Here is a 12,174-nt window from a genome sequence, read left to right on the forward strand (position 1 = left end):
ACGTTGCTCAAGTTAGGATTTCCGATCTTCTGATCTCATAAGATCGTAACCATAATAGAAGGTACGGACATTTAGTGCCGTCTGTGGGGATCCTTTATTGTCTAAACCATGGTTGATAAGAAAATTCATTCGATAATCAACCCAATCACTCCTTTTAAAGAGCAATTCCATGACGATGGGCAAAAAACAGATGTCACCCTCCTACCAATGAAGAACGTCAAGTTCCACCAAGGTTTAAAATTATAATTTCAGTCTTACTTTAGTTATTATTGTACTATATTTTAAGTTTAATTATACTTTTATGACGTTTTGTTTGTCTATGAAACGTTAAATTTGAGAAATTAAAAATTAAATTATCGTAAATTAAAATTTTATTTGATAATTTATTATTGATTAATAAATTATTATATATATAAACTAAAGTCAAAATTTTGACATTTATTTAAACATATAAATGAGATAGCTGTTTGACCAATCCAATCAAAGTTGATTATATGTATTTATATCATAGTATTCTTAAAAGTAAAGTAACAAATCCCGTAAAATGATCGCAAATCAATTAATAGCATTTCATACAAAAATATCTCATATCAATCTCATAAAGTTATTGCTTCTTAAATGCATCGTAAGTTCTAATTTCTAATTTTTAATTTTTCATTTCTAATTTCCAATTTCCAATTTCCAATTGGGCAAGAAGTACCTTATCGTGTAAAAGGGCAGCTGTCCCTTCACGCCACAACGTGGCCGTTGATGCTGATGACGCCATAGCAGCCGCTTCCCACTAAGGGACATTTTTGTCATTCCACAATCTTTGGAACACAATTTGGTTCCCACCAACTGATCACTGATCAGAAAAGCACACTACTTCTGCACTCAACCGCCCAAACGACTCAATAACGCAACCAGAAAGAAGAAGAGAGCCAACGACAAACTTGAATTTTCAATAGTGACAGCCATATTATATAGTTTTTACTTTTTATCTTCCAAAAACAGAGAAAAAAAAGATATTTAATGTTTTTTTAAATTCCAGTTACGTGCTGTGAGCCTGTGAGGATAGATATGCTGTGGTGGATGATGTCGGATATGTCATACAAAGATATCCCCTTGAAAATTGTGACCATGTGATTTAGAAAAAAAGTGATATATTTGTTATTATCTTTGGTTTCTTGTGTTTTGTTTTTTCTCTGAGCCTTTATATCCAACTTGGTTTTCTGACGGCGAGTTTTATCACTATGGAAGCGCGTCTTTGATGTGGTGCTTTGCTTTGCTTGACCTTCACGTTTTCTCTCTTTCGGTAAGTAGTTATTAAATCATAAACTCCATCATCTCATCATCAATTTAGTTTTCTGATTTAGGAATATCTCTCCCACCTTCTGTTTCTTCTCTGCATGTTTCGGATTTTGTGTTTCATGTGATTGATGTTTTGCAAAATTTGAATTTCCTGCAACTTGGTTTTCTTTCAGTGCTTTATGAGTTGTGACTATGTTTTGAAATTTGAAAGTATGATTTCATTTTCAGTGGCGGTTGTTGGAATTGCTTTCTAGGTAAAGCAATTTTTTTTGGGGTAATATGTGATATGATCTGTTTCTAACCCTGGTAGATATGATGCTTTTTAACTTAATCTGCAAGGTGGTGTATTTAATTGATGGAGTAAGTTTGGGGAAAGTGTGGCAACAATATAAGGAATTTGAGTTTGGAAAGAGAAAGTGAGAAACTTGGTACAAAAATGCTGTGATTTGGCTCTATTACAAGAAACTTCCTTCTGTTTCTTTTGGTGGGGCAGAGGGAGAGGGGTATGATTGGGACCCCGGATACAAATTTGTTATCTTCTTGTTAATATTTCAAATATGCTGTGTTTATTGTCATAATGTACATCTGTCTGAAGATAGATATAAGCATCTTCTATAGACTCTAGTTTTGTATGGCATTTGGCAGTTTTGTACATCTGTTTTGTTCTTGTGCTTACAAGCCCTACCTTCTTTTTGTTGGATGCTTATTATGTTGCCAGATTATAGCTTGGATTTTTTCGACTGCATTTGGAACATTATAGCTTGTTACAGTTCATTGATTTTCTTTACTAAGTCTTCAATGTGATAGAGGCTCAACTGTTACTGTGTTAGGGTTCTTTTCTTCATTCATTTGAGTAGGAAGGTTCCTTAACAAACAATATGATGTTATACATTGATTGAAATATAACTATTTATGTACCTTTAAGCTTCTGGGACAAGTGGTTCCATGACAAGGGTAGTGGAATTTTTATGATCTAAAGGTCTAGAGGTCAACCTTTGTTGATCTCAAAAGAAAAGGTTTTAGCGTAAGACAAATAAAAAAGAAGAGGAAAAAACTATTCAAAATTGGCGCAAATCCAAAAAAAAAAAGAAAGAAAAAGCAATTTTGCAAGTGTGCAAATGAAAATTTTCATTTTATACCTTTCAGGTTTGTGGTTGCAGTTACCAAAGCCCTCGTCATGGGTACTATCATTGAAGATGACTCATTTACTAAGCCCTTAGGAAGATGGCCTGTCTTCTATTATGGCATGGGACACATGCTTAATGACATTACGGCTGCTTGTTGGTTCACCTATCTATTATTGTTCTTGACGGATATTGGACTTTCACCAAGGTGCAATAACCTTTTGTTATTCTTATTTAGTTTCTTGGACATGTCAAAGAGTATAGTTATCTTTTGTGCAAAATTGTATTAATTGATATTCTATTTAAGTATGATATAAATGGTTGGCATTAGAACTTCACTAGTCCAATTGTCAGGATCTAGCCTAATAATAACATGGATCTGAACTGATTTGCAAAATCAAATTGATTTAGTGGATTGTAGAACACAAATAATTTATGCACAATTACATTTTTTGTAAACTTTAGCAGCAAATGTTCCAATACTGTAAATTCATAATAGATAATAACTTAATGCGTTTGGCCTGATTCAGGCATGAATGTTCGAGTTGAGGTGGGACATGAACCTGTGAACATACTACAGATACACATTTACAAGAAACATTTTTGCAAGAGGCACATTATGTTGGAATGTTGATGTTACGACAAATGATTTTCAAAGTTGCATAACATTTTTAATTTTCAATAACTTGAGAAAGCTTTCTATTCTAATATCTTTGACAGAATCTGTCATAGTTTCTTATTTTGTGTACTTGAAATTTCTTTTTCCCCATTTCATAGGGATGCAGCGGTTGTGATGCTTTCAGGTCAAGTGGCTGATGGTTTTGCCACCATATTTGCTGGTGAACTGGTAATGTCTTGGACACATATTTTCCTTCATTGTTGAGAAATATATCGTATGCTGCTGTTGGTTTCTACATATGCCTAAAATCATCCTTGTAAACCATCACTATTTCATAAAGTAGTTAAATTCATTATTTCTCAATTCCTTTTCATCCAAATTCCTTGTCTTAATATTCATGATAATGTGGATTTTTTGTGGAAGTAATCCGAGTATATCTGCCTGTTGCTTATTTGATATCTGCATTTTTACCAAGGTTTATATGCTTTCGAGATCTTGTATTGATAGAAATGCTTGTTTCTGTTGTCTTGCTTTATAGATAGACAGATTTGGGCATTTCAAGATTTGGCATGCTGCCGGATCCATATTGGTGGCTGTTTCTTTTTCTTCTGTTTTTGGAGGTTGTCTACCATGTAAAATCTTCGGTTCCAACTCTAAAACATTCGAAACTGCCAGTTACAGTGTATTTGCAGCAATCTTCAATGTAGGCTGGGCTGCTACTCAGGTTTCACACATGTAATAATTTCCACATATTTACCTTCTTTTCATTTACTTTTTTTATTTCTAGTTGAATATAGTCCTTCAGTTACAAACATCAAAATAAAAGCAGTCGGCTGGTGCTTTCATCTTTAAAGTGTTCTTAGCTCTGTTCTTGGCAATATAGACTAGAGATTTGGATATCCTTGCATCCTTGAATTATTTATATTTTTGGAAATTCATTGTCAAAATATTTAGATTAGCTGATTTTTCTTGTTAAATTAAATACATACTATTCACACACGAAAATTTTCATGGGGACAAAACAAATGATACTGGTTCTCTGATGTCTGTTAAGCAGCTTAATTGTTTGTGGTGGCTATTATTTCATTAAATAAGTCTAAGAATGACATGAAATGTGTATTTCCAAACACATTAATCTAAATGAACACTCCAATTTCATAAGTTTCTTGGTTGAAGCAATCACTAATGCAATTCTCAACAGGGTTAATGGTTATGTAAACGTTTCCCTAAGTGGGATACCAAGATTATCATTATTTTATAAATTCTTCAATTGCTTTCTTCAAGGTCCATGGTTACTTGCATCACATTGAACTCTACCAGCAGAGTGGCACTAGCTAGCTGTCGCAATGCTTTTACCATGGTAATATTCTCATCATCTTCCTTATGCTACATATCCCTCTTTTTTTGGTTGGGGGAGGGATTTATATTAAATCATCCAGATTGACATCCTTATAAATTATTAATTTATATAAATTGTATCTATTCAAGGTTGCCAACCTAAGCCTTTATGGAGTTGCGTTGATATTATTCAGTGTCATTAGTGGGAAAACATATGCTGGTGTTGAAAATCAGGTATGTGTATTAGTAATTGTTTGTATCCATCTATTAGTAGCTGACATCAAGCATAATTACTTTGTTATTATTCCAAATGAGCAGTACCGTTGGATTGCATATCTGTCAATTCTTATTGGCTGCTGCTTCGTCGGGATATTTCATCTTGCAACCAAAGAACCCAGGTGTGCTTGTAGGCTTAACTACAGTTTATCATCATAGCTTTCTGTTGTTTCTAGTAGTACATTAATATTATCACTGGAAATTGTGCAATAATCAAACTTCTACAGAGTTAAGATCAATTTAGGCCATTATTTGTTGAAAAACTGAGAAATTCTCGTTTGTTATTTTCCTAGATTGAAGGTTGGTGTACATGGATCAGTTCATGCTAGGATTTCATGGGTCTATTGGTTCAAGAGAGTTTTGTATTATCAGGTTGCTCTTGTTTATGTTCTCACGAGATTAGTTCTCAACGTTTCACAGGTTAGCACAACAACTAACAATTTTTCGCTTATTTACTCGTCGGAAGAGAAGAGGCTTGAAATCTATAGACTTTGCTGCAAGTTTGGGTATGAAGGGAACGCATAGTCAGGAAACATTTAAAAGGAAACTGAAATTTAATACTGGCATTTAGATTTCCTATGAAACATAACATGAATACTTATGACACCAAAATGGCTTCTATTTCAGGCATACCTTGCATTCTTTGTCATCAATGACCTACATATGGCCCAATCAGCCAAAGCTTTGGTACATGAGAAATTTAGCCCATTTTTAATTCATTTCAGTCTGTTGATCTTTATATATTTGAAGTTGTAGTAAATAACAATTGTTTGATGATAATTGAATTAGGTTCCTGCTATTATATACATATGCAGTTTCGCTGTATCTATTGCATTACAGGTTTGCATACTAAATAAGTTCTATTGATTATATTGTACCATATTACATTTCCATAGTTAAAATTATTATTATTATTTTAGGAGATTGCATGGACCGGTCGAAGGCTGAAGGCCTACTACTCTGCTGGGTGCATTCTTTGGATTTTTTGCGGTGCTGTGATCCTTCTTTTAACAAGAAATATGAGTTATGTGATGTACATAGTATCAGTATTTATTGGCATAGCAAATGCTCTGATGACGGTATGGCAAGATCTTCTACTTATTCGAATTGTCAAAAGAAAAAGAAATGTCCATTTTATTTTATTTTATTTTATTTTATGTATGCAATTTTGAAGCCTTATTTTTCTTTTTTACTTTTATGTAAGGTAAATTTACCAGTTTCTATTCTTAAAAAATGTAGGCTTTAGGGTGTAGACATAACAACTTTGGTCAATAAGAGGAAAAATCAAATGCTGAAGTTTAACAATAATAGCACCCTGTCATAAATTCCTTCTATGTTGGTTCAAACTTCAAATTAATAAGGATTTGTTTATCAGATATAAATATGTTGAATTATTGATTGGTGTTCTTTTAATAGGTGACTGCAGTAAGCATGCAAAATTTTCTCATTGGTGAGGACCTTAATGGCTGTGCATTTGTTTGTGGATCATTGAGCTTTGTGGACAAAATTTCATGCGGGCTTGCTTTATATGTTCTTCAGTCATATCAAAGTAAGTTTGTTAATTTTATTTTATCTTATGATAATTCTTTCTCTCCATTCCTATTAGACTGGACGATGGGAAGCAATAATGAAATTTAACTAGATTCTTGCTATCTGCAATAGCAGGATACAACATATCTGGCTTAAACTTTTCTATGCTCTTATTATATTCTTCTTCATAGAGTTAGCATGTCCAAGCTCAAACTTAGAGTGCACGAAATCTTCCATTTTCAGTCAAACATGATTTTTGTTAAAACATACAGGGAAATTTTTCCTCAAAGGGGTTTTGTCCTGACTATGGTAGAAGTTGAACCTATCAAGTACATATGGAAGGTGGGGAACCACACTTTAAAAGTTACCCCTCCATTTCAAAATAAGTGTAGCTTTCACTTTTTTGGGTTCATTGAAAAGTTAATGTATCTCGACAATATAGGGGCACTCTACTATACAGATTGAGATTGTATAGAGAGAGAATAAAAATTTTTTTATAGTTATTTTTTATTATTTTATTAATATTCAAAATGTGGGTTCTAATATTTTCAATCTCTCTTTCATCACATAAAAGAAAACATCTGTAAACTTACATCTTTACCACATAATTCACCCTTGACAAAAGGCTTATCTAGATATGTTAACTGTTTAATAAACCCAAAAAGTGGAAGCGATATGTATTTTGAAAATGAGAGAGTAGTTGTTAAGACAAAAGAACTATTCTTCTTAAATACAAGCATCCTATAACACTTGAGGCCAATTTATGACGCATTTTGTTTTGTTGCGAAAATTGCCAAATTTACCTTTTAAAACAAATATCAAATATTTAGAAATTATTTATTTTTATACTTTTTAAATTAAATATCGAGTTTTAACATTTTTTGGTAAATTAGCATCAAACTTTAGATACCTTAGCAATCATCAATACTTAAGAGCCACTTTGGGTAAACCACTTAATTAAGTTCTTTTGGAAAAAAAGCTTAAAATATAAGGATTTATATTAAAAATAGTTTATAAATAAGTTATTTTGTGTTTAATAAGTTATCATAAAAGTACTTGTTTTAAAGTTATATAATAAATAAGAGTGATAAAATAGCTCTTGAGAAGAAGAGAAGTCAAATTTTTTTACTTCTTCAAAAGTTCTTAAACAATTTTTCGAAAAGTTAAAAGCATATTTAAAAAATTATACCAAACACCGTTAATGTGATTTTTCATAAATCAAAAGTCTAAAAAAATAGCTTTTGAAGCTTTCGAAATGGGAGCTTAACGTAGGACTTTGGACACCTTGTGGTACCCTCCTATCACCCTCCCTATCTAACCCCTATGTTATTTAACATGGGAAGTCCTCCATGTGAAATAGCCTGGCTGCATAGAGTGGAAACTGATCCAAACGGAAATTTAGGTCGTTACATGGGTGCTATGCATAACATCACATGTGGCCCATGTAACAATATTTGGAGGCCTGTGACGAGTTTTTGACGTGGACTTTTTTTTTCTGGGGTGGTTAGATTAGAAATTAAATTGAATTTTCTTAGAGGCTATTCTTTTAGTTCTTTATCTCTAGAAGAAAAGAAAAAAGCAGCTGTTGAAGCCAGCCGAAACAAATACAATTTTTGTATTTTGACAGTGTTAATTGACCACAATGCAGATGTGTCTCCACAGCTCCAAGGAACACAAATGGTCCTTTCAGTTACAAGGTTAGGTTTGGGTCTTGTTCCTGCATTATGTGCACTAGTTGGTGTGGCAGTAACTTGCACTATGGATTTCAACAACCCTTCAAAATCTTTGACAGCACCGCTGCTAGTTTAGCCGTGTGTTCATCAACATGATCGTTCTACTTCATCTCTAACTAATATACAAAGATAGCATTTGAAAATTCAACACAAGAAGTAATCTTGGAAATATTCACATTGTTTTTAGCAAGTTATATGTATTAGTTATTTATTGAATTGTTCTTAATTATAAGAAATGTGAGGTCGAATGTACATAATAGTATGTTCACGATTTAATTGAAATTTATACTAGTACATTTACAGTTTCATTTGAACTAAAGGTTTGTAAGATTCCAATAACGCGAGTCGCCGATTTTCGTTTCTTTTTTTTTTTTTAAAGAAAAAACTAAATTGAGAAAATTTGTGTACTTGATATTTAAGCTTGTTTTCAAAAATAATACTTATTTGGTGGATAGGAAGAGAGTTTTGGGAATCACATAATTACTGAGTTAAAATTTAATGAAAATTTGAATTTCATTGGTGTAATTAAATTAAAAAATTATTTTAATTTTTGTCGAAATATTTCAATATAATTTGGCTCTGAAATAATTATGTCAATCTTATTATTGTTAAAGTAGATTGAGATAACAAAGTAAATATACATGAAACGTAATTCTCATACAAGTTGTAATAATTCATTATGAAACCAAATACTAGCCATAACACTTATTCACCTTGTCTCCAAACCCAATACTGTTTCTGCCTCAAATTCATCCATTTAATTCAAATTTGTATCATATTGAAGAGAGAATATAAAATTTGTTTTTTTACGTCGAGCTGACCCTCGTTCTTAAGCGTGCTTGGGCAAGAGTAGTACTAGGATGGGTGACCTCCTGGGAAGTCCTCGTGTTGCACCATTTTTTTTTTTTTTTTTTTTTTTTTTTTACGTTGTGCTGACCCTCATTCTTTAAATGACGCTATCCCGAGAAGGACATCTAAAGGCGAGTCGTAATGGCCTCATCTTCGGCAGGCTCTTCCGGTTTTTTTTTTCTGGTTTTTTTCGAATTTTTTTACGTTGTGTTGACGCTCGTTCTTTAAATGATGCTATCTCAAGGAGGACACCTAAAGGCGAGCTATAATGGTCTCATCTTCGGCAGGCTCCTCCGGTTTTTTTCGATTTTTTTTACGTCGAGCTGACCCTCGTTCTTTAAATGACGCTATCCCGAAGAGAACACCTAAAGGCGAGCCGTAATGGCCTCATCTTCGGCAGGCTTCTCCGGCTTTTTTTTCTGGTTTTTTTCCAGTTTTTTTTTTTTTCATTTTGCTGACCCTTGTTCTTTAAATGACGTTATAAACAGGACACCTAAAGGCGAGCCATAATGGACTCATCTTCGGCAGGCTCCTCTGGGTTTTTTTTTATTTACGTCGTGCTGACCCTCGTTCTTTAAATGACGCTATCCCGAGGAGGACACCTAACGGCAAGCCGTAATGGCCTCATCTTCGGCAGGCTCCTCCGGCTTTTTTTCATTTTTTTTACGTTGTGCTGACCTCGTTCTTTAAATAACGCAAGGTTCAGTATCTCCTAAGTCTTCAACCACTTCTTACTCTTCAATAAGTACAGCTTCCTCCAAGTGTTCTAATATATAATCACATTTCTCATTTTTCACCGGAGTTTCTAACTTCTCCTTCATGCTACGTTCTTCATTAAACTCTCCACATATAGCTATGGGAGTTTCTTGAGTGCTGAAATGCAGTGAAGCTAAATTATCGACTACCTCAGTCAAGGTAGCTATGAACTCTAGTGTCGTCCTTTGCATCTCACTTTGCTCTTGAAGAAGAACACCAAGAGTGTCATCCATTGGAGATTAGAGTGGATCTGAGGGTTCATTGCTTGGGAGGAAAAGTTCATGATAGGAGGGTGGTTCATCATAATAGGGATGTGGCGGTTCCACACTCTCCATCTTTTTCACTTGTTGCACAACACACTTTAGTTCCTTATTCTCAAGTTAAGATTCGTTAGCCATGAGAGTTTCGTGTGCTTTTCGGCTTTCCTCTCGCTCCATTTGATGGATGGTTGCTTGAAGTCGATCCATTGCTTTCTTAAAATGATCTCGTGGCTCTTGTTCTGCTTGGCTATCATAAGTAGGATCATAGTGCTCTTGGAATGATGGATATAGACATGGTGTATATAGAAGTGGTGGTTCTTGGAAGTAATTGGGTTGGAATTGAAAGTAATTGGGTTGGAATTGGGGTGGTTCTAAGTATGGCTCGTAAGGCTCATAAGGCTCTTGGTACAGGGGATATGGGTTAGGATCATATAGAGGTGTTTGGTAACATTGGGCTTGTGAGTACGGTGGTCCAAAACTATGTTGAGCAGGGGGTTCATAGGCATATGGTGAGACTTGTTGGTAACTACAAGGAGGTCCACCACATCCATTGTCTTCGTATGCATCATGGAATGACTCTTGCTCATAGTATGTTAGTGGAGGCTGTTGCCAAGAGGGTTGATCAAATCCTTGTGGCTCCTCCTATCTTTGATTGTCCCATCCTTGATGCATGTTCTCATTGTAGCTTCCATTCCCTACAACATAATTTGAACCAAACTCATAACCAATGGGGTGAGAATTCATAGTAATAAGAGAAAATAAAAACAAACTAATGAGAAATAATGAAAATAAACTCCTAAAACTAGAAATAACTAACAAAGAAATAAAAGGCAAAAATATTCACAATATTCACAATAACCAATAATAAGGCACACATTTGCAATTTCCCGACAACGGCACCAAAAATTGATGGGAAAAAATCGTCGGTAAAGAATTTCACAAAAATAAGTGCGTTGAAAGTATAGTTCTAAACCGACAATTAAACCTCAATCAAATTTAAATTGTTTGTCACTTAAGCAAACCCAATAAAATTAATCGAAGTATTTAAATCTCAGGTCGTCTCTCAAAAAATTGCAGGAAAGTATAGTTATTATTGGTTATGAGAAATTATATTTTTGGGTTTTGAAATAGGGAACGAGTAAGTAAAATGGCGAGAAAATAAATTAATAATTAAGAAAAGTCCTAACAAGGATTGAGAATCAAATTTCTATCCTCATTATTATTGTCAATTGTGATGGTAGTTGCAAATTACTCTCACTTAGTTAACCTCTAACAATTTAAGGTAAGTCAAATGAGCAAATTAACTTGAGTTCACAAGTCCTAATCAAAGACTAGAGTTAGTGAAGTTCAAGCCAACTAGCAACTTTCAATCACCAACCAACAAGAGACTTTGACAATTCAAGGGTCTCCAAATTACTCAATCCAAGTTAAGAACATAAAAATCTAATTTAAAATCCATCCAAGCATTTTATCAAACACTTGGAAGGCACAAAATAAAAGTATAGAGAATTAATAAGAGATAATAAAATCTAAAATCAACAATTGCAAGGAATCAATAATAAAAAATGAAGAAAGAAGCAATCATAAACATGAAAACATAACTTGCATTAATATGGATTAAAGAAAATAAGAAGAATTCATAAATTAAATTGGCAACATAAAGGAATCAATGATAGAAGTAGATAACTAAAGTGTTAGAACAAATAAAAGTAAAAGAAAACTAAATTAAAGGAAGATTAACCTAAACCTAAGGAGAAATTGAAAAGAGAAACCCTAAAACTTAGAGACAGTAGAGAGCTTCTCTCTCTAGAAAACTACATCTAAACTTAAAATTACGTGAATGAGAAGTGTCTCTATGGTTCCCCCACTCTGCAGCCTCTAATCTATGTTTTCGGGCTTGGAACTGGGCCAAAACCAGCCCAGAAATTGCCCCCAGCGTTTTCCAATATCTAGAGCACGTGACGCTTTGTCACGCGTACGCGTCCCCCACGCGTGCGCGTCGTGATGAGCGGATAATTTGTACGCTTTTTGGCATTGTTTTTAGTATGTTTTTAGTATGATCTAGTTAGTTTTTAGTATATTTTTATTAGTTTTTAGTTAAAATTCACTTTTCTGGACTTTAGTATGAGTTTGTGTGTTTTTCTGTGATTTCAGGTATTTTCTGGCTGAAATTGAGGGACCTGAGCAAAAATCTGATTCAGAGACTAAAAAGGACTGCAGATGCTGTTGGATTAAAGCTGGCGTTTAACTCCAAGAAGAGTCTCTACACGAAAATGCTTCATTGCTCAGCCCAAGCACACACCAAGTGGACCCGAAAGTGGATTTTTATGTCATTTACTCATCTCTGTAAACCTTAGGCTACTAGTTTTCTATAAGTAGGACCTTTTACTATTGTATTT

At 33.9% G+C, this 12,174-nt stretch overlaps 1 protein-coding gene across 2 annotated transcripts; it reads left to right on the forward strand.

Annotated features, from left to right (window-relative positions):
- Positions 1–725: 725 nt before the first annotated feature.
- LOC107458861 (uncharacterized) lies at positions 726–8,229 on the forward strand. 2 transcript variants are annotated; one of them, XM_016077070.3, is made up of 13 exons: positions 726–1,294; positions 2,437–2,622; positions 3,192–3,261; positions 3,572–3,768; positions 4,318–4,393; positions 4,522–4,605; positions 4,690–4,769; positions 4,941–5,067; positions 5,275–5,334; positions 5,437–5,487; positions 5,568–5,726; positions 6,064–6,196; positions 7,826–8,229. In XM_016077070.3, exons 2-13 carry the CDS (start codon positions 2,468–2,470, stop codon positions 7,984–7,986), a joined length of 1,353 nt encoding a protein of 450 aa, XP_015932556.1. In that variant the 5' UTR covers positions 726–1,294; positions 2,437–2,467; the 3' UTR covers positions 7,987–8,229. The 2 variants fall into 2 exon arrangements, with proteins under 2 accessions (XP_015932556.1, XP_015932557.1); XM_016077071.3 differs by lacking the exon at positions 726–1,294 and adding an exon at positions 1,369–1,544.
- The last annotated feature ends 3,945 nt before the right edge of the window (positions 8,230–12,174 follow it).

Source organism: Arachis duranensis, chromosome 7 (assembly GCF_000817695.3).
Source record: "Arachis duranensis cultivar V14167 chromosome 7, aradu.V14167.gnm2.J7QH, whole genome shotgun sequence".
Lineage (NCBI taxonomy): Eukaryota > Viridiplantae > Streptophyta > Magnoliopsida > Fabales > Fabaceae > Arachis > Arachis duranensis.

Bases quoted from the DNA above. Each gene is read 5' to 3' on its own strand.
- LOC107458861 (XM_016077070.3), top strand. From the start codon at position 2,468: ATGGGTACTATCATTGAAGATGACTCATTTACTAAGCCCTTAGGAAGA. The intron at 5,488-5,567 runs GTTTGCATACTA...TTATTATTTTAG, and splicing joins CTGTATCTATTGCATTACAG to GAGATTGCATGGACCGGTCG. The intron at 5,727-6,063 runs GTATGGCAAGAT...TTCTTTTAATAG, and splicing joins TAGCAAATGCTCTGATGACG to GTGACTGCAGTAAGCATGCA.